Here is a 23,689-nt window from a genome sequence, read left to right on the forward strand (position 1 = left end):
GGTCAACTAAACCACAGAAAGGAAAACTGGATAAGGGGGAACTACTGTAATAGGGAAATAATTTTACAGTTATATTTTGGCTAAATATTTAATGCTGCCCTTGTTATAAAGTATTTGATTACTTTGTCTATTTGCCTTCGTTTTTGTTAATTTTAGGAACTTAAAAGGACTCTGGAAAACCAAGCAGAAGGGAACATGGAAGGTCAGAATTCCCGGAATCCTCAGCAGATCTCTCAGGGGCTCAACACATGCTCAGAGCAAAATGGTCATGTTTCTGCAGTACCACATACACAACCAGTTCTGCAATATGGTAATCCTTATGCAACACAGGAGACAAGAGGTTATTACAATATTTTTAGTTTGGGTTAGCTGAATTTGGAGGACTTTTGTTTTGTTTATATATTTGTGGGATTAGAGAACTACTGGTACAGTCAATTATAATAGAAACATAGTTTTAATGTTTAACACTTACTGGCTTCATCCCAAAGTGATATGCCATGAATGAATAATCTGTTTATTGCATACAGTTCTTATTTTGAGTCACTTGGGTTAAAAATATAGATATTTTTTTTGATGCGCTATAATGTTTTTTTATATTGTTTGTCATAGCTATATACAGCAATTCTAATTTAAGTACCAGCTTTTACCCTTCCCTTGTTGCAAAACATTTTTTTCAGATGGAGCAGATGGTGCTTTTTACCCAGATGAAATCCAAAGGCCACCTGTGAGAGTACCCTCTTGGGGCCTGGAAGATAATGTTGTCTGCAGCCAGCCTGCTCGAAACCTTAGTCGGCCTGATGGTTTAGAAGACCCTGAGGATAGTAAAGTAAATAGAATTTCCATTTTCTGAGCCTGTCCCTTTTTTCTCTCCTACATAGAGAGTTATGTGGTCATGGGTGTCTTGAGAAAATATGTTCTTGTGTGTACACATGATTACTTGATTTTTTAAAAAGCCTGCTTGTATTTAAATTTGAAAGACCAGCTTTTAATATGCTTCATATTTATGCTTTAGGATTTATACTAAAATAAAATAGTAAGTTTGGAGACTGACCTGAAAATGTTAACAGAAAGTTTAATTAAAATTGACATATGACAATATATTAGTTTCAGGTATATACATGATAATTTAGTATTTGTATATATTGTGAAATGATCACCATTAGTCTAATGACATTTGTTTTTCAGTTTTCCCCCTTGTTATTAGAACATAAGATGTACTCTTAGCAACCTTCAAATGTACAGTACAGTATTATTAAGTATAGTCACAGATAGTTTAATCTTCATTTTTATGAAGTAATTTACAGTAATCCTTTGATGCAGATGTATTATAGTAGACAGGAAGAAGCAAAGTATTATGATATTATGCTGTAGTGTGCATCTTTTCATTTTAGCACTTATACCCCCAATAATTTACTTTAAATTTTAAGGTGGACTCTATTTAGCTTAAAAAAAAGAGGGAAGTATATGTATTCTTTTTCAGAGAAATTTTCTTTTAGACATTGTTAGTATTTAATCTCTCAACAACGCAATACTGATAATTAAATTAGTTTATGTAGTGTGTCTCTTTTTATTTCATTTAAGGGATTTCTTTATTTAATAAATAGGTTCTTTTCCTCATAGCAGCTCCTTCTGAATTTCTTATGCATTAATAAGAATTTAAAAGAAATGCTTTATTGTGATCTTTGCAAGTACAGTGGTATCATGACCTGTTTCTCATTTAATCTAGTTTGCTGCATTTAATTGCTATTAACCTTTGCAGAAACTGATCAGTGTTCAGACAGACATGATTTTAGCCCTAGTGCTCAACACTCATAATGGAGAAAAATGTATTTCTCTCTTCTGCCTTTTGACCTCCTGTGTCCATTACTGGGAATAATTAGGAAAACTGTCAGAACTTCTGTAGCCTATTTAAGGTTTAGAGTATCATCTTACTGCTTTTTCAAACCTTTATTTCACACTTTGCATATTTAATCTGATCGTTCTTGGCACAGATGTTACATGTGACAAGCCCTTCTCTCCCGTAGTCATCTGCTTCAGTTTAATTAGCAGAATGTTCTTTCTGATCTGTGTGCTTTGCCCTTCTGCAAACCCATGAGAAGCAGTGTTAGAGGCTTGTGCTCATTTGCTGACATGCTTATTAGATTTGGTGACGATATGGAAGGGCTCTTAATAGGCACACCTTGGGGTAATTATATTTTGCAATAAGATTTTTTTGCATTACACAGAAATTTATTTTTATGTACATTCAGACCTTCATATAAAAATATTTTTGTCATTAAAACAAACAAAGAAAAACAATTGCAACTAAAGTATTTGAGTAATTTTAGTTAGAATATAGAAAACAGGTTTGAGTTGACTTGTTCCTTTTCTTTGGTTCTGTTCCCTGGAGTGATAAACAGCCACAGGACCCAGCATCTCTGAGTCAGGGTTGAGGTGGACCACTCTTAATGGCCTGTTCCTGCCATATCCTCCTATACTAGAAATGGTGGTCAGCTATCAGATCAAAAACCTTTTATGACTCCCTCTTACTTAATAATTGCAATAGCAATAACTAACAAAGTTATGATGGTGATGGCAACAAACATTTCTGTAGCTCTTTTGCCAGCTAATGTTTAGCTTTCTAAATATATTCACTTATTTGTTCTTTGTAGCAGTCCTGTGAGGAGCTGTTCCTGTTTCTATTGAGAGGCATTGTGAGCCAGCTTAACTGGCTTGCTTCACATCACACTGCTGGTGAGGTATAGTCAGGATTTGAGCCACATCACTTTGGCTTATAGAAGCTGTGATTTTCAACCATCTATCAGTCATCAATCAATCAAACAGGCCAAAGCAAAGGTTCCCAAACTTTCTCCCTTCAGGGCATCTTGAGCATCTCAGTACCTCATAAGTGGAATCTTTTTGTAATTGACATGTTTCATTTTTAGATTCACTTGTTGGTAGTTACATATTTGTTGTTCATAATTTTTATCTATTTTCTTCCTCTTCCTAAAGAACCCCCTTCAGCAAGTCATATAATTCTGGTTTGGCGGTGATGAACTCCTTTAGCTTTTTTTTATTAGTGAAGCTCTTTATCTGGCCTTCGATTCTGAGTGATAGCTTTGCTGGGTAGAGTATTTTTGGCTGTAGGTTCTTGTTATTCATCACCTTGAATATTTCTTGCCATTCCCGTCTGGCCTGCATGGTTTCTTTTGGGAAATCAGTTGACAATCGTATGGGTGCTCCTTTAAAGGTAACTTCCTGCTTTTCTCTTTCTGCTTTTAATATTCTCTTTGTCTTTTGCTTTTGGAATTTTAATTATGATGTGTCTTGGTGTAGTCCTCTTTGGATTCCTTTTGTTTGGGGTTCTGTGCCCTTCCTGGACTTGTAAGTCTAATTCTTTCACCAGATGGGGGAAGTTTTCTTTCACTGTTTCTTTCAATATGATTTCGGTATCTCTCTCTCTCATCTTCTGTGACCCCCATAATTCTGATGTTGGTTCACTTGAAGTTGTCCCAGAGGTTTCTTACGCTATCTTCAACTTTCTGGATTCTCTTGTCCTCTTGCTTCTGCAGAGGAGTGTCCTCTGGTTCTTTATGTTCCAAATCTTTGACTTGATTCTTGCGACCTTCCATTCTGTTTTTAGGACTCTATAATATTTTTTTTATTTCAGACAATGTGTTCTTTATTTCTAGTTGACCCCTTTTCATATCCTCGTCTCATTTATTTTACCCGCCTTTTCTAGGAAATTCTTGAAAAACCTTATAAGCGTGGTTTTGAACTCTATATCCAGTCGCTTTTTGTCCTCCCATTTCTTTCGTTTGTGATCTGTTTCCTTGTCTCGGCATTTTTGCTGCTTCTCTGAGTTGGTTAAGGTGTCCTATATGGTTCAGTGGGGCAGCCTCCCAGTTATTTGAGGTGGTACCTCTTGGCGCACCCCTTTGTGGACTGTGTGTACAGTCTTTCATAGTTAAGTCTTAATTGTTGTTGGTATCACTGGGAGGAACTGACCTCCAGGCCAATTGGCTGTGTGGATCAGCTGTGTCTATGCCAGGAGACAGCCTTATTCAAAAGCCTCTGTGCTCAGCTTGGATGGGGCGGAGTTTCAGGGTGGAGCCTACAGCCTTGGCTTCCTGTCAGCCCCACCCTATGAGGTTCCTGAGTCTCAGTGTTCCTCAGTGTCCTTTGGTATTCGCTGCAAGCACTTCTGAGAGAAAGGTGCCCTCGAGTTTTGGCCCACTACCGGACATTCTAGTCTCTCCCCCAATAAGCCCGGAACTGGAGTTCAGTGCAGTTGGAAGTGGGGTTCAGTGTAGTCTGGAGCTTTTGTCTCCTTCCCGCTAGGGCAATCCAGCGGCACAGTCAACAGTCCCTCCTCTGTGCACAATGTGTGCCACTCTAGGGCTCTGCCTTTCGCCGCTCCCCTGAGTTTCCGCCTTACAGCCTGGAATCCCTCTGTATGAGCCTGGGACTCCAGGGTCTCGCCCATAACTGGGGTTCAGCACAGAGCTTTTATCTCCTTCCCACTAGGGAATGCCAACCAGGCACTCAGTCTCCCCCTCCTCTCTGGCTCCGTCCTCTCCCCACGTGTGCACCGTGTCTCCGTACCTTAGGCTTTTACAGCTCCTCTGATTTTCCTTCTGGTTTTCTCTTTCCTTCTAGTTGTAGAATTTCCAGTCAGTCAACTTTCCTGTAGTTCTGGATAATGTCCACTTTATATTTTTTGAAATTGTTGTGTGAGGCTGCAGTTAGGTGTTTACCTATGCCGCCATCTTGGCTTCCTCTCACTCAGATTTAATTTTTATTTATAATTTCTGTATATTTTGCAATGAATGTAAGTTGTCAAAGAAGATACTGTCTTGCAGATTAAGTTACTAAACGAGAGTAACAGGAAAAAATAGTGCAGTGTTAAGATTTTTATGGAATCATAAAAAGAAAGTTCCCTACATGTAGGTTCAAAAAAGTCTCCTGATCTCTACTGCATTCACAAATACAGGTGTGGCATACTCTCCATTTCACTAAATACTGCTTTTTATTTCAAGACGGGAACACTTCACCCACAGTGAAATATTCTGTAAAAAATTGTACTTTGAAAATCTAATTCGTAATAGAAGTGAAAATTTAAAAAGTGCAGCCTTATTTTCTTTATACTATGCTTGATTGAATTAAAAAACTTGTTTGTTTCACTTCTTAAGAAGTTGCTAAATTATTTTTTGTTAGGAGGATGAGAATGTGCCCACTGCTCCTGATCCTCCAAGCCAGCATTTGCATGGGCATGGAGCAGGCTTCTGCTTTGATTCCAGGTAATTTTTCTCTTTATGTAAAATGTGAGTTAATAGAACATGACTCTCTAAGTTTGGTTTCTGCCAACTTGTTAGAAATGCATGTGATTAGGGACCTACTTCATTCCTTCTGAACTTAAAACTCTTGGTGTTTTAACATGCCTTCTTGGTGATGCTTATGCACAAAATCCTTTGAGAACCAGTGTATGGACACGCTCAAATGAACAGTGTTGGAATGATAAGATGTATTAATTTTTTATAGGTTTATCAGTAGCATTTTTGGTTAAAAATTGAATTCTTGTCACTAAGCCTCATTTCACATAATGTAATTATATTTGGGGGACTTGAATGAAAAAGGTTTTCTTTGTCGATCTAAATGTGAAAATAAATTTAGAGGCTTTATAAATGGTTTACACAGTTGTCAGTAGCAACCATTTAGAAGCAGGTTTCTAGAGTAACGACTTTCAAGGTAAATTGTTTAGTATGAGTATCAGCTTAACTATTAATAGATAAATGTAGCCTTATCATATTCTGAAGAATACTGTTGTTGGATATATATTAGAAATATGTAATTCTTTCATTTTCCTATTTCTTTAAGCTTTGATGTTCACAAGAAGTGTCCCCTCTGTGAATTAATGTTCCCTCCCAACTATGATCAATGCAAATTTGAAGAACATGTTGAAAGTCACTGGAAGGTGTGCCCAATGTGCAGCGAGCAGTTCCCTCCTGACTATGACCAGCAAGGGTTTGAAAGACATGTGCAGACCCATTTTGATCAGAATGTTTTAAATTTTGATTAGTTACTTTTTGTTTTGAGTTAATACAGTTAGGCAGTTTAAAAAAATCATCTCAAATAGACCACTAGGAGCCCGCAGGTAATCACTTCTGTGCATCCTCTCCTGTACTCTGACCAAGATCTACTTTGAGTTTGGTGTTACTAGAATTGGGGTGAATCAAATATAATTTTAACCTCTTTTAATCTTACCTGCTTAAGAAAAGAAGTTCTTGGGTGTTTGTATTTTCATTTATTTCCCCAGTTTGTAAAATTATATGACTAAAGGAAACAAGGATTATTCTAATGTTACTGCATTGGGAAAAAAAAATATTATAGTTAATTATTTAGCAGAATACAAGTTTCTGTTGAACTTGTTGGTTGAGCATGACTACTAAATATTATGTAATAATAAAAAGCATTTATCATAATAGTCTTGCAAAGTAATTCTTTTTTCAATACAGAAATTTGCATAATTTAGCCCATGAAATGATTTTTTTTAAGCCTCTTAAGAAATGGAGCTTTGTTTAGAATGAGATCACATATGCTTGCAGTATGGCAAATATTCTTTTCATATTTGAAGTTATTTTGCTTTAGGAATTAAGGGAAGGCATATTTTACTAATTTTGTGACTAAATTTTTTTAGAATAGCCTGAACAGTTATGGTTAAGCCATCTTAAAGTTATATTTCTATCCAATGGGAAAATGGAACAAGGTATGTTGTACAATTGTTTCATATTATATGATCTACTACCTAGTGGTGTTTGTGGCATAAAATCACAGAAAATGTATCCTTTTCCACAGTTTCCTAATTAGATATAATTTTGAAATAACATTCTCAGTGATTAAACATGTACTATGTAAATAAGTTGTATTTCTGCCATGTATAGTATTCTCATTAACATTAAAGAGGACACATTTTTGGAGGTGATTTTATTGTCAAATTCATTTGTGATCGGTTTTCATTAAGTATTATCTTGAACATCTTTTTTAGTCGGAATTTTTAAAATGTTTTCTGAACTGTATTTCTCTTTTAATCAATCATTATTAAGAATTTAAGAATTTAAAGTATTGTTTTTTTTTTTATTCTGCTGCTGCTGAAAATATTCAAGCTTGTCCAAAACAAATTAGCTATGTGAGATGTTATCACTCAGTGTGGTTGCATTTGGGGTGCAGTGTATGAACTTGATCATACATCTGTATGTTTCTAGTTGCGGAATTTGTGTGTGCTTCAGTAGCCCAGTTGGGGAGTGGAGGACTGATGGCTGTGTTCAGGAGCAGAATTTGTCTGTTGTTGGAATTCCTTTAAAAAGGTCTTTTAGTCTAGGGAACTAGATGTTTAGGGAACTCCATATTTTGGCTTTCTGAAGGTCACATGATAAGCAGAATGTTTCAGAGAAATATTGATATACAAAGCATGTTCTCAGACCATGCTCTGTCTTTCTTGGTGAATGTTCTGAGTGAACTTTGTGTATTGTGTATTCTATGTTGGATAAAGGATTAGTAGGTCAAAACAATACATAGTTATATAGTAGTTAATTGCTGAGTTGAATTCTTACTGATTCTCTAATTGCTGCATTGCTAGAGTGGTGTTGCCATCTCAAAGTAAAATAGTGTATTTATCACTTTAGCCTCCCATATTTTGATTTGCTGTTTTTAGGCAAACATTAAGCAAAAAATTACATGCTGAATCCTGGGATGTTGGGTGGGAGGAAGGAAAGGAAAGGCAGCCTAAGGTAGAACAAGGCACTGAGGAGGCAGTTTCTGTGAACTTGGTACTGGCTTTTCCTGATGGATGCTAGTGAAAATCAAGAGCCATGTTTGTTTTGGGCCAGAGACAGTTTATTTAAAATGTGATTTCATTTACATATTTTATAAGCAGCTTTTCTTGACAGGATTTTGATTCAAGTTGCCTTCAGTTCTAAAACCTCTGTCGCTTTCAAACTTAATGTGCTCTGTCCCAAACAAAACATATGAAAATATAATTTAAAGCACAGTTTTCACAGACACGGTACAATACATTCACTATACACGGTATAACAAAATATTCCCATCCTTATCTTTAGTAATACTGTCACAATGAATAAGCAAGTAGAAGTTGGAATTTGTTTTATAGTTGAAAGAAATGTTAACATGCACAATGACTATTTTATGGCTGTTTAGCTGTTGAACTGCTGATCCAGCCTGCGATTTCTTGCACTAGAAAGAGCAAAAGCTAAATAACTGATGGCCTAAAAAAAATTTGGTTAATTACAGGTAAATGTGAAATAGGCAGTGGGGCTTTCTTATGCACAACCAATGGCTTTTCTGTCTGGATCACCCTTTCCAATATTCAGAATAGCACTGTATTTCAGGACTAAGACCGTGCTTCAGAGATCTGAGGAGATGCTTAAAGGGCAGTGTCTTTATAAATACTTAAATCCCTCATTATGAGGGATTCACAACTTAAGAATATAGAAGCTTACTCATCTGGCTAATAAACATGGGAAGAAAGTTATTTTGTAAGCAATGCAAGTTTGCGACTCACCAGTTTTGTGAGCAGTTGGCCACCTCAAAGCAATTTTTATTGTATAATTAGGCAACTGGTAAACTCATGTTCAAGGAATAGCACTTGGGAGAAAAGAACACTCAAGGCATGATAGTATTGTTGGTGAGAAAAACTTCAGGAATGGTCCAGACGTAGGTTATTCTAACGGGCCATATATTAGTCATTCTTTGACCACCTGCTGCAAGAAAGCACTTAATTCTCAATAAGGCTCAATTTCATTTCGGCAAATTGTTTTATAAAGCTAAACAGACGTTTCCAGTGGAACACAGACATGTACAATGTGATAGGAAAAGTGCCTTATAGTCTAAAAACAAGGAACATGAAGAGGAGGCAGTAGGGGCCTAACAAAAATGTTCCCCTTTGAACCATGCTTGGAATTTTCTTATTGTAACCCACAGGTTTGTTAGGGCAGTGGTTGTAAGAATTGGCAACACATAAAACATTAACTCTGTTGGCAATAGAGAACTACAAAGTGCTTTAAAACTTCACCTAAAGATGAAGATAGAAATAAATTTCACACAAAAATTTGTACGTATTTCAAAATGTTTCCTAACAGATTTCAGGGAAACCTATTTCACTAAATTGGTATCTTGTTCTGCAAGTATCAATAGACATAAATTGAATCCCTTGCACTCAATAAATGTGTTAAATTAATGAGTGAACTGAACAGACTATTATACAAAAATGCCATTTATAACTAAAATAATTGGTAAGTCAGATGGCAAGATTTTCAGCTTTTTAAAGGGCAAAAGGACTTGCAAGATAATATAAAACACAGAAAAGCATACCTTTTTATGTATGTTATTTAAATATGAAAATATTTTTAGCATATGTTAAACATTCTTTCTTAATTTATATTTCCATTACCTAAAGTCTTTCTACTCACAAATACTAACTCCATTATGTAAGGCATGATAACCAGTTTGATAATGAAGATATTATTTTGGTTTTGAACATAGTGAGTTGATGTGTTGAAAAAACCTCAGTCACACTACAAATCTTGGCGGGGGGGGGGGGAGAGAAGCAAACCTCTGTGCCAGCCCCTCCTCCCCCAACTGCTATACAACTAAACAATATGCGACATGCCCTCAACCATATTTGTTTTGGGGGAAATGTGCTGAGAACCTAGAGCTTTTTTTAGCACCTTATATCAAAGTAATGAAAATGGATATGATGATTACATGTGCAAATGTACAAAATCATTAACTCTACAAAGATACATCATTCCAAAATTACAGAAAAAATTTAAAGCATGCATTTACTTCTTTAAAGGGTGGCTGAATGCTTCCCCTGAAAAAAGGTGGCTGTTTTCAAAATCAGCAACTGCTGGTGAGGATTCCTTGGCACAGTTATGACCAGCGTGTTATTGCTGCATCTTCCTGATAATCTCGGCCGACACCGGGGGGTGGAAATTGATTGTGTGGTGCCGCAGGCCCTGAGCTGTCTTGTAACTCTTACCACAACGACATTTGAATGGTTTGCGGACACGAATCTGTGTTCTGTGACCATTCTTAGCATGGTACTTTATGCCATTCACATTCTGTGGAGAAGACAGAAATAATACCACCTGTTAGATGGAGGCCTATATATTGTCCGTCCTCTGTGCTCTCGGATGCAGCTGTGCACATGGGGTCACCCCCACAGCTACCTCAAGGTAATTCAGACACGCCTCACTGCAAATGAGAGGGCCGACTTCCCGCTGTGTATAAAGTATGTGTTTGAGACTCAAGGGCTATATAGAAACAACTCTGCATCTTTTTTCCTACGCTGAAGGAAGTTAACGATGGGCAGTTATATAAAAATATCCTCAGGCTGCTCCAACCCTCTTCCCCCAGCCCCCCTCCGAAAAAAAAAGTTAGGAAGAAAACCGGGCAGGGCAGTAGCCTTTAAGATGTGTATAAAATGGCGGCTGTGTGCGGATCCTACCTTACTGGAATTCCTGTCCGTGCTCCACTCTGCGAGAAGCCAGTGGTGGGAGCGCCATGCTCACAGTAAGGACCACGGAGCAGACGAAGAGCCCTAGACTTCAAACTGGCCTGCAGATCTCACATGGCACACAAAATGTCTGTGTTCTGCAACTGGTTTTGCTCGCTTGTCGGTATATTCTATGTAAGACTCCATGGCTAGGATCACTACAGATGTAACAGCTACTACTGCTCATCCCATTAGATGTGAATAAATGGGCTTAGGGCACTTGAGTGGAAGATTTAAGAAGAAATGGCAGAGGTGATACTAGAGCACAAGTCTTGGAAAATTCCTGTCAGCTGTTGCCAGATTAGGGACTGAGAGGGAAGAGAGAGGACCTGAGACAAAGTTGTTGAGCACAGATCACCGGAGTAGGCTGTTTCTGAATCTGGTCCCACTGTGCCAGGTCCTATACCCAGCTAGAGCGCTCTGGCACAGTCTGCTCTGTCTTCACAAGCGGCCCTTGGCGAGCTCCCAGAGAATGGGACGAACTCTCCCCTGCTGTTCCATGAGCATCTAGCAGTCTGGTATTTAGTGAATGAACTGGTGGGAATGAATACGCAGTTCCTCTGGCAGGAGTTGAGAGTTGCCATTAAACGGTGGGACCAGATTTACATTTCCTCAGAGTTTCACATGCTCACTGGTACCTTTAAAAGGTTTTGGTAGAGAATCCTGCTTGATTTCGTTGAGCCCAGGGGTGCCAAATAGTGGCCAGGTGGTGGTGCTCGGAGTCTGAAGGTTGTCCAGTGAGTCAAATCACAAGGACCCTCTGCCCTGAACACCTACCTGCTCTTGGCCCTTCTGCATCGATCCCCGTGTGCAGGGCGAGGAAGCACCTCACTAGTCTTCTAAAGGGATAAGAGCTCACTGCAGTGGGACAATGGCAGAATCAGACCCATTAAAATCATTACAAGGGTAGATATGCCGTGTCAGTCCCCTGCCGGCCCAGCCACCCCACCAGATGCCCAGGCATGGAAGGAAGCCAACTTCCAGCTCTAGCCCCACTGGTACCTTGCTGCAGCCGCGAGAGACCCAGGTGAGAACTCCCAGCTGGAGCCAGGCAGCCCAGAACCATGCAAGGTAATGGGCTTAAGCTATTTGAAAGAGGAAGAGTTAATACAGTTTTATGACCATTAGAGAAAGATCAACTTTCCAAGTAATAGTAACAACACATTAGGCAATCTCCTGGCTCACAAATGCATTTGCCTGCCTCATAGCCTATTTATTAGCTCAGATATCACTGAGCACCTCCTAGGGTCCCTTCTATGGATGGAGGGTTATTCCAACATCTCCTGTCCTTGTTCTCCCAGGGCACTTGTTACGAGAAGGGCCTTTCTTACACCTGCCCAGCAGGACCACGTGCACCTTGTCAGGGAACACAGGACCAATAATAAACATTGGGCCAGGAAGCAAAAAGGCATAGCAACGTCCAACAGGATCACACCCTCTCCATCCCAGCCTGAGTTTTTATAGTAATTAGGCAAGGGAAGCTTTGAAATCAAATTACCAAAGCCAGTCCAACACAAAGCCAGATCGGCGCTCACCAGACAGACCCAGGTTCTGTGCTCCCCACTGGAATATGTACATGGTGGTGCGTGTCTGGCTGTGAGACTGAGGAAAACCGCCAACTCCATACATCAGCCCTATTGATCTGGAAAAACAAGCTGCACTTGGAAACACACGGCCCAAGAACTTAAGGCCTACCTTACCACCTTTTTCTCTTGCTGTCATTTAAAATTTTCGCAAGTGGCCCTAACCTGTTTGGCTCAGTGGATAGAGTGTCGGCCTGTGAACTCAAGGGTCCCAGGTTCCATTCTGGTCAAGGGTGTGTACCTTGATTTCGGCCACATCCCCAGTAGGGGATGTGCAGGAGGCAGCTGATAAATGTTTCTCATCAATGTTTCTAACTATCCCTCTCCCTTCCTCTCTGTAAAATATCAATATTTAAAAAACGTGTACCTTTAAAAAAATTATTTTTCCACATGGGTCACAGTACACCCTTTCCACAAATGTTAGTACCAGTTCCAGTCAGACCACAGATTTCCCCATTCTAGTCACATGCAGAGGTGGGACTCCCATTTTCTATGCCCTTGGGGTTTAAAAAGACTTAAGTTTCTAATTGCAGAGACCTTAAGCTGAGTTTGGTCTTTAAAAGTTAAATAATGACAGGCAGCTGGGAAATGAAATGCTGAAACCCTCTGGTCTCTGAAGATAGAAAAGGGAATTTAACTTCAACAGGGCATGGGAGGTAACATACACGAACGTCTCCTGTTGATGGCTTGCTGCCTCATTCAATATCCGTGTTTTAGATGAAACTGACACTCAGACGTTAACTCCCTGGAATCATGGAGTCACGGAGCTGCTAAGTGACAGCACTGCAGTGGGCACCCAGGGGGCCCGATTCCAGCCTGCATTTCCCCCCACAATCGCACACACCTAAGTAAAGGCCAGATGCTCGCTCAGTGCACCGGGTGGTGGGCTTTGGGAAGGAGAGAGCTGCCTGGAGTAAGCAGCCTGCCACGGCAGCATGGGAAGGAGGAGGGTTAGGGCAGGGGGTACAGGGCTGTTGTGGTGGGCTGGGCAAGGCTGGCACCAGCTCTTCTCCATGCCAGGAAAGACCTGCCCGGATGAGGGAACTGGGCCAGAAAACAATTTAGCCTTTTCTCAAAATCCCACTTCAAATCAAATCATGAAGCCTAAAGTCAAGCTCGGCCATCATGTCCTTAACTGTATTTGATCTTTGTTGTCTGTATTGAGGCTGAGTAAGGTATGGGACACGTGCCCTTGATAGAAAACCATCCCATTCAATTTCCCGCAGCCCTGCTGTTCTTCATGAAGGCGAAGGATGAAGTTGCCTGGGGGTTTGATGAGGAAGAAAAGAGAAGAAGCTGGGGAAGTTTGGAATTAGAAGTGAACAGCATATGGGAAGGTTGTTGACAGCTTTAGTCTGCGGGTGGGGAGTCAGTCCGGAAACCGGAGGAAGTGGCATCTGTGCCTGGAAAAGGGCATCCTCGGCAAAGGCATTAACTTGGGAAACATGGAGACTTAGGTGCCCTTGGGGTCTCTCTCTCTCGTCCTACTCGGTGTGAAGCCTGGGAAGTTAAGATACAAGTCTTCAGCTCTGCACATGCCCATGGAAAGGTGAGAAAAGCTGATCCTGAGTCGGTGCCCCAGACACTAACTGTTGGAGAGGTCTGACAATGGGCAGAGAGCAGGCAGATGTGATGTCAGCGGGCATGCAGCCCTTAGCGCGTCACTGCCCAGAGAAAGGCGAAAGGAAGCTTAGGGAGTACGACACGCTGTCCCTAGCACTTGGTTAGGAGTAGTAGTTACATGTTTGTTCTTGTCCCCTCTAATCTTACTTGACATTCTGGTCCAGAAAAGGAAACTTGTACTTCTGTAGGGAGTGTCTATAGGGTTAAGCCTCAGACTGACCTGTTGGCAAAGCCACAAGTCCCAGCGTAGAGGGCACAGCCCCCTTAGCATAATTAAGCCTGACCTTATGGCACCCCTAGATCCTTCCTGGGTAGCTAATGGGCTGTGGGAGGTGCAGCAAGTGCTGCCAAAACAAGTGAAACAAGCACACTGTAAGTATGGTGACCACTGTCTTGTTTACCTGTGGCTATAAAATAAAGGCTCAGCTTGTGGTGTGGATCTCTCTCTGCGGCCTTAGCCAGGCACAGCAGATCCACCTGGACCCGGCTTATTCTCTTCGTCTTTTCTACATCCTTCGCCACCCTCCCTCAGGCTCACCAAACCCTTGGCTGTGCTGGCCCGCCACACTTCCTTTGTGGAACTCGGGACCATGAATTGCCACCACCGCTGTCGTCAGGGATGCTGAAGGAGCCCAAGGGGTCCCTCGATTTTCTTCTGGCCTTACGTGGAGAAAAAGCACCCCCCAGACCTGGACAACTACTAGAGGAAAATGCTAGAAACCCTAGAAAAATAGAAGCAGAAGGAGAGTGACACACAGAAATGTCCAAGGGGCAGGGTGTAAGAGGAGTGAAGCTAGAGATGGGACAGAGAATGCCTCGCCTCCTGAGCTGGGATACAGGGGGCAGTGGTACTGCAGTGAGAAGCAGTCTCTGGAAAGCAGGCCAGCACAAGGACTGTTCCCCAGCAAACTCTCCACTTCGAAATAAAAAAAGGGAAAAGCAAAACCAACCTCTGTGCAGTGCAGAGCTGCCTCTGGAAAAAAGCTGTCTGACTGGGGTCTGCGTCCTGGCCTCTCCTGCCTCCTGCCTCCAGAGACCTGTTTGGATCCTGCAGTTTCATTTTAGTCAAACACAGCGCATCTGAACTGGCCACATGGAGGTTTTCACAGTCCACAGAGCTGGTGAAGTCTTGGGCCACTTACCTTGCAATACATTTGTTTCATTCTTTTATCAGTAGCTGGTATAAAAAGTACTGAAATAGATTATTTTTTAATGTTCAGACACACATACTTAAGAAAGAGCATGTAAGTGCTTAGCTAGCATACATTTTTTAAGCCCAGTCACTGAGCTCCTGGAAATGAGCACACCAAATGCACCAGATATGGTTCTGATTTTTATATTTCTATCCCAGAGTTGGATTTTAAAGAGCTGCTAACATCTCCTGGAAAAGTTTGCAGTAAAATAAAAGTGTCCTCAACCAACACTGGCTTGCTACGGGTGTTTTATTGTTTTGTCTCATTGAGGTTTTTAAATTAAAAAATGTAGTGTCCAGGCATCCCGCGACACCAGAGTGAGGTGCCATCTACAGAGGAGGGAGGATGCTGAAGCTGAGGCAGGTGGTTTGGTGAGAAAAGTATCAAAGCCCCTTTTCTCCTGATCTACTTTCACGCCCCTGGGGGCAGGGAGCAGGGCTCTGTGAGCCAGGCCTTTGACACTTCAAAGTGGCCTCCGCGAGCCACCTGGACAGCCCAGCACTGGGGAAGGTGTTCGGCAAATAAATAGGTGACACATTTTGTATTCTGACTGATGGGACATGAATCTGAAGAATATCAGAGGTATGGTCCTCCTACCAAAAAAAGGTCTTGGCCTTCAACTCCATATATCAGTGGGTAGAAAACCCACCGGAACACAAGAGGGCAGGTACGTGTCCCAGTGGGGACTGTCCGCTCTCCACCAGGCAGAAGGGGCTGCTGTCTGACATGGGTCAAGCCAATGAGGTGGGCCCTTTACCTTGTATCGCTTTTTACATCCAGGAACTGGGCAGGCAAAAGGCTTCTCCTCCCCTCCGTTCATGCACATGGAGCTGAGGATGGCCTCGGAGCTGATGGCGCTCTCTGTGGTCCAGGACTCATCGCTATCCGACTCCTCGTAGTCCACCTCCTCCTCGTCGTACTCACTGCCTGCAGGGTCACAGAGCACGGCCTGTTAGGAGCAGGCACCTCCCCGCAGGTGCACTCTGGCCCCAGAGGACAGGAGGGGCCAGGACCCAGGGGCAGGACAGGCAGCTCCTCCCGCCCTGGGAGAGGGCATTCTAGGCACCAGAGCCTGCAAACACATTGGTCCTGGGACAGGCCTGGTGGGAAGGTCTCTGCATTCCCATCCAAGGGACCAGGTTAATGACTTCCCACCAATCCATGTCCAGGAATTGGCTGAGCAGGGGCTTGAACTTGATTCTGTGGCAGCTCAGGCTGTGATTGCAAAGGTGCTAGGAAGCCTCGAAGCCAAAAGCAGTGATCAGTGACAATAAACCCCTCCCGCCCCAGGACACACGCAAGCACCGCGCCTGCACATACACACACACCCACGCACGCACACACGCTGCACCTGACACTGCCCCTTTAGTTTGATGCTTTTTTGGCAAACTCATTAGTCAATAGAGCCAAATGTCAACAGTACGATTGAAATTTCCTTTGAGAGCCAGATTTTTAAAACTTCTTCTAGTGCCACTTCTTCAAAATAGACTCATCCAGGCCGTGGTATTCTGTGGAAGAGCCACACTCAAGGGGCCGAAGAGCTGCATGTGGCTCACGAGCTGTGGTTTGCCAATCATGTCAATGCAGGTGTCTGTGGGAGGGGCTACATTTTACAGCACACTTACTAGGTGTTCGCATTTAGTGGGGATGAATTTCACATATTTTATTTATTTTTTATTTTTTTAAATATATTTTATTGATTTTTTACAGAGAGGAGGAGAGAGGGATAGAGAACTAGAAACATTGATGAGAGAGGAACATCAACCAGCTGCCTTCTGCACACCCCCTACCAGGGATGTGCCCGCAACCAATGTACATGCCCTTGACCGGAATCGAACCAGGGACCTTTCAGTCCGCAGACTGATGCTCTACCACTGAGCCAAACCGGTTTCGGCAAATTTCACATATTTTTTTAAAATTTTTATATATAGATTATGCTGGAAAGACCATGAGGAAATTTGTAATTAAAGGGTTTATTCAGAGCTAGGGGACAAATGCCTGGAGCTCTGAGGGCAAACTGTCAGGGTCAGAATACAGCTCCAGCTCAGGGAAGACCACCCTTGACCGCAGGGAGCTTACCCAGCATTCCGTGGGAGGCGGGGAGGGCTCCCCCCCCAGTCAGAGGGCTCAGGTGGGCCCAGGATTCCTAGTGCTGCTGCTGGGAACAGCTCTGCCAGTAGTTGAAGTTAAAAAATCTACTTCCCTGACTTCTCCGGACAGCAGGGATGGGGAGCCACTTCACCAGCAGCCCCCTTTTGCTCTTTTAAAAAAATATATATTTTATTGATTTTTTTACAGAGAGAAAGGGAGAGAGATAAAGAGCTAGAAACGTCGATGAGAGAGAAACATCAACCAGCTGCCTCTTGCACACCACATACCAGGGATGTGCCCACAACCAATGTACATGCCCTTGACCGGAATCGAACCTGGGACCTTTCAGTCCGCAGACCGACGCTCTATCCACTGAGCCAAACCGGTCCCGGCCCCTTTTGCTCTTTTTAAATGAGGCCCAAAGCCATTTACTTTGAGCTTTTGCACAATTCATCCCCGAAGGACATAATTCTACAGATCATAAACAGTGTAAAATAATATGTTGACAAGTCCTAATGCATTTACAAGCCCGGTGGAATAAATAGGAATTATAGCACAACATTAATAAGACTTATATGGTAGCAATTACAGTTGTGAAATTCATCCCCCAGGTGTGAGGCTAAATTGCACCAGGGACCTGCCTGGGTGCTCCGTGGCGCACTCTGCTACATCAGTTATTTCAACACCAGATATTGGCACTTTTATTGGGTTTCATTTTAATAGGCATTAATAGGATTGTTTGAAGAGCCCGTTGAGCCAGGAACCAGGACGCCAGCATCTGAGGCTCACACTTAAAAAGGAGGAGCCCAGGAGGAAGGGAGGGACCTCGGGTTGATTGAGTGCCTCTTACGTTTCACGCACGCTGGACGCCTTATCTCACTTAATCCTTCAGTGACCCTGTGAGGTGGGGACGGCTGTCCCTTGCACACATTTGAGAAAACCGATCCCTGCAAAGCTCAAGAGCTTATGCATTCTCAATTAGCCACTCAGGGTGGTCGCTTTCCCCCACACCACTGCTGGCCCCCAATGCCAGCAGCCCTCCGAAGGGGAGCCTCCTAGCCCTGTTGCTGGTTCTTCACCATCCACCACTCAGGTGGAATTCAGTCGTCTGTTCTGAAGCTCGTGGATGGGGCAGGAAAACGTTTGGCAAAAGCAAGGCCCCGGAGGTAACTGTGGGTTTGGGTGAGCCCTGCTGTACTTGGCCGGGGCCCCCAGAAATGAGATCGCTTTGGAAACACTCCCATAAGACGGCCCAGGGTCCGCGCCACATCTCTCGAGTTAAAGCAAGTCTCGAAATGTGCTTTTAAACGGGGCATTGTTAAGACATTTCACTCAAACAAATGCCACATGCTGGCGCCCTTTAAATTGCTTGTTAGAGGACCAGACCCGCTATTTCGCAAAGCTCCTCCAGCAGGGCTTCAGGAGGGCCAGAATGACTGTTTATCCATCTCATCGGGCTCATTTGTTAACCCGAACACCCAGAGCCACACAACATTTACGATGGCGGGAAAGCCTCCGACCGAGGAGGGCTTAATGAAGCCCAGCAGAAGAGAGGACCTCAAAACTGCACCAGATCAAAGCGGCCAGGCCCGAGGGGTGGGCGCTTCGGGTACCGTCACCTGCAAGCCACGTGGCATCCACAAGTAGTCATTTCTGCAAAAGTTTGCAAGCAAAGGTAAGTATTTCCTCTGTGTGAAAGAGGGAACTCAAACCCCACACCCTGTCTGTCGATGTGAGTGGGGCAGAACGATTTGGAGCATGAGAGTCACAGGAAGCACCAACTACCCCCCTGGGGCCCAGAGCCGGGGTCAGGGGACTGGCTGGCAGGCATCCCCAAGGCCACCCTCCTCCCAAGCTCTGCTGAGGAGCTGGGTCTGGGGTCAGAATTCTGGAACTTAACGGGCCAGTGAACCCCACACATTTTAACGACTCATGGTCATGGTGACGGCTGTCTGTCTGGGGCGTCCTTCCTTCAAGCTGCTTGGTCAAGATTCTAAGCAGCGAAAGGCCACTTTGGCACATACCCATTCATCATCATCATCATCCTTCCTCCTCCTCCACCCCGCCCCCTTTCTGAAAGTCAGCCCTGAATCCTGCGAGTGCCACCTGGATGGGACTGGGTGTCACAAAACAGGAAAACCTGCTCTCTACCAACACCCCCCCACCTCACTTCAGAACTCAAAGGGTCCAGAGGAGAGTTTTCTCACAACCAAAGAGAATCCACAGGCCAAAATTAAGAAAAACAGACAAAGATCCTATGGAAACAGCTTCGTTAGAGCAGCGGTGGCCGGGTTAGTGCCGCCTGCCCTCTGAGACGAGCCACCTGGGGAAGCTGACGGAGCAGAGACCAAAGTGGAGACATCCCCTGAGTTTAAAACAAAGACGGAAGGACTGGCCCAGGCTTCTAATTCTGACTAACCCCATTCTCAGAAGACAGCTGACCCACATCTCAAAAGGGACCCAAGGTCAGAGGGCACAAATGACCAATGGCTGCTGGGGTGCCCCTAACTCACAGGGGCAGGGGAACACCCTGTGAGTTAGCCCAGCAGCCATTCTGGTAGGATGGTTCTGGTTTGTGCTGAGGCCCTTACAACATTCCACAGCTCCGAGGCTCCGCCCCAACCCTCGTCCCGTAATTCCTGGGATTTTTAGTGCACCAGTGGGCAGAATCGGATTTCAGGATCTCATAAGTGGCGTGACAGCCCAAATGCCTGGTTTTTAGATATGCCCTTCAATTTGTTCCTTAAATTCTGGCATTTACCTGCATACCCGAACCTGCCTGCACTTGGATTTGTTTTTCCTTTCCTTCTCTTTTTTCTTTTTAAAAAAATATATTTTATTGATTTTTCACAGAGAGGAAGAGAGAGGGATAGAGAGTTAGAAACATCGATGAGAGAGAATCATCGATCAGCTGCCTCTTGCGCACCCCCTACTGGGGATGTGCCCGCAACCAAGGTACATGCCCTTGACCGGAATCGAACCCGGGACCTTTCAGTCCGCAGGCCGACGCTCTATCCACTGAGCCAAACCGGTTTGAGCTGGATTTGTTTTTTCAATGGGAAACTAGCTGCCCAAGGATGAGCAGGTTTTGTTTCACACACACAGTTCTGGGGGCAGGAGGACTTGGGAGATGTAGCTGCCATTTAGGTTTGGGCGGTGGGGGTGGGGGCTCCTATGACCCTGGTGCCTGGAGAGGACCCAGTTTAACGGAGGCCAGAGCTGGGGTTCAGGAGGTGAAGGATTGCCAAGGTCACCTGGCTGGGAAAAGGCAGACTGGACTGGTACTTGGGCCTTTTGTTCCCAAAGTTTGTGCTCCTTTGATTTCTTTTAAAATTGACGATGGCGGTACAAGGGAGATGAAGATGAGACACACAGTCTGAATCGCTGGGGAGGGAGGGAGATGGACACATCGGGTGCAGCCACACGTGGGGGCAGTGTCCGAGCGCGCGGAGGCCCAGTCTTTCAAAGAAGAGCTACATGAGTTGTGAATGACTCTTAGACATTATTAACCCACTTTAAAAGGACGTTCACCAAAGGATCTGTGTACATGCATATAAGCCTAACCGACGGACACAGACAACATGGGGGTAAGGGCATGAATGGGGGGGGGGGTTTGGGAGGGTAATGGGGGAATAAGGACACATGTAATACCTTAATAAAATTAAAAAGATTTAAAAAAACCAACATCTAGAAAAAATAAAATGACATTCACTAGTGTTAGAGTTTCTACGAGAAAATGTAACTTCACTGTCACATGTAAATATTGGTGGCCACTAACTTCCTTGGATTGGCGTTTCCATTTCACACTCCACGGGGGCACCGTTCCATAGGGGGCCTGAGCTGGGCAGAAACAGAGGCTGGGAGGACTCTGGGGGCCCCGGGAGCTCATTCCAGCATTTCAATTTGGGAAGTGAGAAAACTTAGCTAGGACTTCACAGTAAGACAAACATATTCCCACAGGACTGCCGAAAAGTCCTACTAGCTGTCAGCAAGAGAGGTCCACACCGAGGCTGGTTTCATGAATCCCGGAAAAGGTTTCATGAATCACATGAAAAAGCAAGATGGTCCGGAGCACCTGTCCACACACTCACACACCCACCGGTCCGAGGGCCCAGGAGCCTCCAGTGCCGCTGCCGAGCTCACTCCACCGTCACGGAGCCATTTCCGATCTCGTCCCCTCCCCTCCCCTCCAACCTCTGCCCCCCTGCCCTTTGCTCACCCTTTAACCGTATGCATTTGGCTGCAATCCATTCTAGCACCTACACTCTTCTCACTCCGTATTCATAAACATAGTGACATACAGATAAAAATAAGTCAACCTTTTCCAGAAACCCAACACGCCACATTTGTCTTATAACACAGGCCATTAATATTCATGAAAAAGGGATAACTGCAGTGACAGCAAATTAAAACTCTCTTGGGGTGTCAAATTCTGGCAAATACATTAGCAAAGAGTTGCCTAAGATTTATCACTGTAAATTAGCTTTAATTGGTACTGACCCACTTTATAGGAGCCGGTGCAACAACAGTCTAAACGAACTGGCAATAGACAATTACGAGGAAAGACGCACTAATGGCTCCGACGACCATGAGCCAAGTCTTGAAAATTCCTGGCCTCAGCTCACGCCTGGGATGCCCTTTCCCCCACCTCCTCCTCGGCTATGGAATGGGCCCTTGTTCTCCACGCTGGAAGGGATGTGCCCTCAGAGAACTCAACACGCTCTAATGAATTGTTACCTCTTAGTACCCATGGTGCCCGGGGTGTGCATGCATTCAAGGCGCCAGCGGACATATGTTTGTTGAGTGAGTGAATGAGAGGATTCACTTCACAGACTGTAGTGGGGGATGGGATGCAAAAGCCTGCAGCCTCCCGGTCTGAAGGAAAGAAGACTAGATTATCTCACTTGCCTGCTTCACCCCCCATGGCTTCCCACAGCACGGCGCAGCCCAAGGTCCCTTCAGGACCTCATTCCAGTCGCAGCTGCTTGGATCTTTAATATCCGGAGGACTTTGATTTTTAATAAAAAAAAAACTTAAGAACTGCTTATACTTGGTTTAGTGCTCAAATATCACACTTATAAATCTATTTAACAAATATTTTTAATAATCAAATCCTATCAAGTAAAAATGTAGTTTAAAAAAATGTTATTGCATTTACTGGGATGACATCCTATATAATCAAAGGCTAATATGCAAATAGATCGAACAGCAGAACAAGTGAACAACCGAACAACCAGTTGCTATGACTGGTTGTGGCCAGGAGAGGTTGCTCCGTAGTGAGAGCAGGGCCCCTGGCGTCAGACTGCCCAAACCCAAGTCCTGTTTGTGGGGTCTTAGGAAGCACCTGAAGATGGTGAGGTTTCTACCTGATGGCCACCAAGGACTGGCCGCGCGCAGAAGAGACTGTGCCCGGCTGAGAGCAGAGTCAGTGCGGACCCTGGACGGGCGGTCACACGCACTGACAGTGTGGCGTCCATCTTCCTGGCTCAGAATAGATGTAGGTGGGGGGCTCCTCCCTTTCCTTCACCCCCGGCCCCTCTTCAGGTAACTTCGGGGTCTCCCTGAGGGATATGCACTGTTAGCTGGAGATCCTGCGTTTATGGGCCATCTCTTCTCCTGTGTTTACAGTACAGCATGGCTCACGGAATGATGCCCTATAAATGCCACATGGCGGTGACAAGGTGTTCCCAGGAGCCAGCTAAGGGTTATTATTGGACATCGCTGAAGGCTGAGGATAAGGACAGTTGTGGGCTATCAGTCCGCACATGAGCTGCAGCGGAAATAACCGGAGACCGTCACTCAGCCCAGACCCTCAGCCCAGAAATGATCTCTATGGGTCGGACTCCCGAATCATCCGGCGCTTAAAGTCTGTCCTGCCTGAACTGCCCGCGGCCAGCCTGGATGGGATGTTTGTTACAATGAGTGAGGATCACCAGGTGTTTCGGAGGCTTTAGGCAGCTGGGTCTTGATGGCACCAACCAGGAGGTGCAAGCGTCACAGGGTCTGCTCGGCTTCTCCCCTCTCCCCTTACTTCCTCCCCACGTTCCCCAGACAGACCATCAGATCTCCCGGGGGACACAGGAGGGCCGGCTCCGGCCTGTTTTCCAGAACCTTATCTGGGAGCGGACGGGCCAGAAAGACGTGGGAAGGAAGCAAGTTTTGTCCATAAACAACAACAGAAGGCACCGCCTGGCACCATTTTCCTTCCCAGGAGAGTTAGGAAATGGTGTTTCTGCCAAGCTCTGACTCTCTGAGCCACGTCAAGGGAGAATTTATTTTGGATTCCTGTGCTCATTTTCTGAGACCCTCCTGACTGGCCCCAGCTCTCGGACTTCACTTAAAGAGCCCTCCCCCGCCATGGGCTCCCAGGCCTCGTTCTCATCCTCTGGAGAAGCGGAGGTGGACAGAGACAGGTTCTTTCCGGCCTTGCACTGCTATTATCTTATGACCCACAGCCAAGTCAAACCTGGGCACTTTTCATTTTTATTTTTATTTTATTTATTTATTTATAATATATTTTATTGATTTGTACAGAGAGGAAGGGAGAGAGATAGAGAGTTAGAAACATCGATGAGAGTCATCGATCACCTGCCTCGTGCACTCCCCCTACTAGGGATATGTCCACAACCAAGGTACATGCCCTTGAC

General features: G+C 44.2%; 2 protein-coding genes across 14 annotated transcripts in view; one reads left to right on the forward strand and one right to left on the reverse strand.

The window, feature by feature from the left end:
- Nucleotides 1-6,961, forward strand: part of TAX1BP1 (Tax1 binding protein 1) — a 53,443-nt gene extending 46,482 nt beyond the window's left edge. For 7 of the 8 annotated variants that reach the window (XM_045587214.1, XM_045587215.1, XM_036453894.2 and 4 more), the window contains 4 exons: nt 157-340; nt 678-826; nt 5,197-5,279; nt 5,857-6,961. In XM_045587214.1, the coding sequence (XP_045443170.1) occupies nt 157-340; nt 678-826; nt 5,197-5,279; nt 5,857-6,058 (618 nt within the window). In that variant the 3' untranslated portion in view covers nt 6,059-6,961. The remainder of the gene's footprint in view (nt 1-156; nt 341-677; nt 827-5,196; nt 5,280-5,856) is intronic. The other variant, XM_045587217.1, reaches the window with a different exon arrangement.
- Nucleotides 6,962-7,854: 893 nt separating this feature from the next.
- Nucleotides 7,855-23,689, reverse strand: part of JAZF1 (JAZF zinc finger 1) — a 281,117-nt gene continuing 265,282 nt past the window's right edge. For 5 of the 6 annotated variants that reach the window (XM_036453901.2, XM_036453902.2, XM_045587223.1 and 2 more), the window contains exons 4-5: nt 15,709-15,878; nt 7,855-10,118 (exon numbers count right to left, since the gene is read on the reverse strand). In XM_036453901.2, the coding sequence (XP_036309794.1) occupies nt 9,942-10,118; nt 15,709-15,878 (347 nt within the window). In that variant the 3' untranslated portion in view covers nt 7,855-9,941. Of the gene's footprint in view, nt 10,119-14,900; nt 14,951-15,708; nt 15,879-23,689 lie in introns of all 6 variants that reach the window. The other variant, XM_036453903.2, reaches the window with a different exon arrangement.

The sequence above is a fragment of the Pipistrellus kuhlii genome, unplaced genomic scaffold (genome assembly GCF_014108245.1).
Source record: "Pipistrellus kuhlii isolate mPipKuh1 unplaced genomic scaffold, mPipKuh1.p scaffold_m20_p_26, whole genome shotgun sequence".
Lineage (NCBI taxonomy): Eukaryota > Metazoa > Chordata > Mammalia > Chiroptera > Vespertilionidae > Pipistrellus > Pipistrellus kuhlii.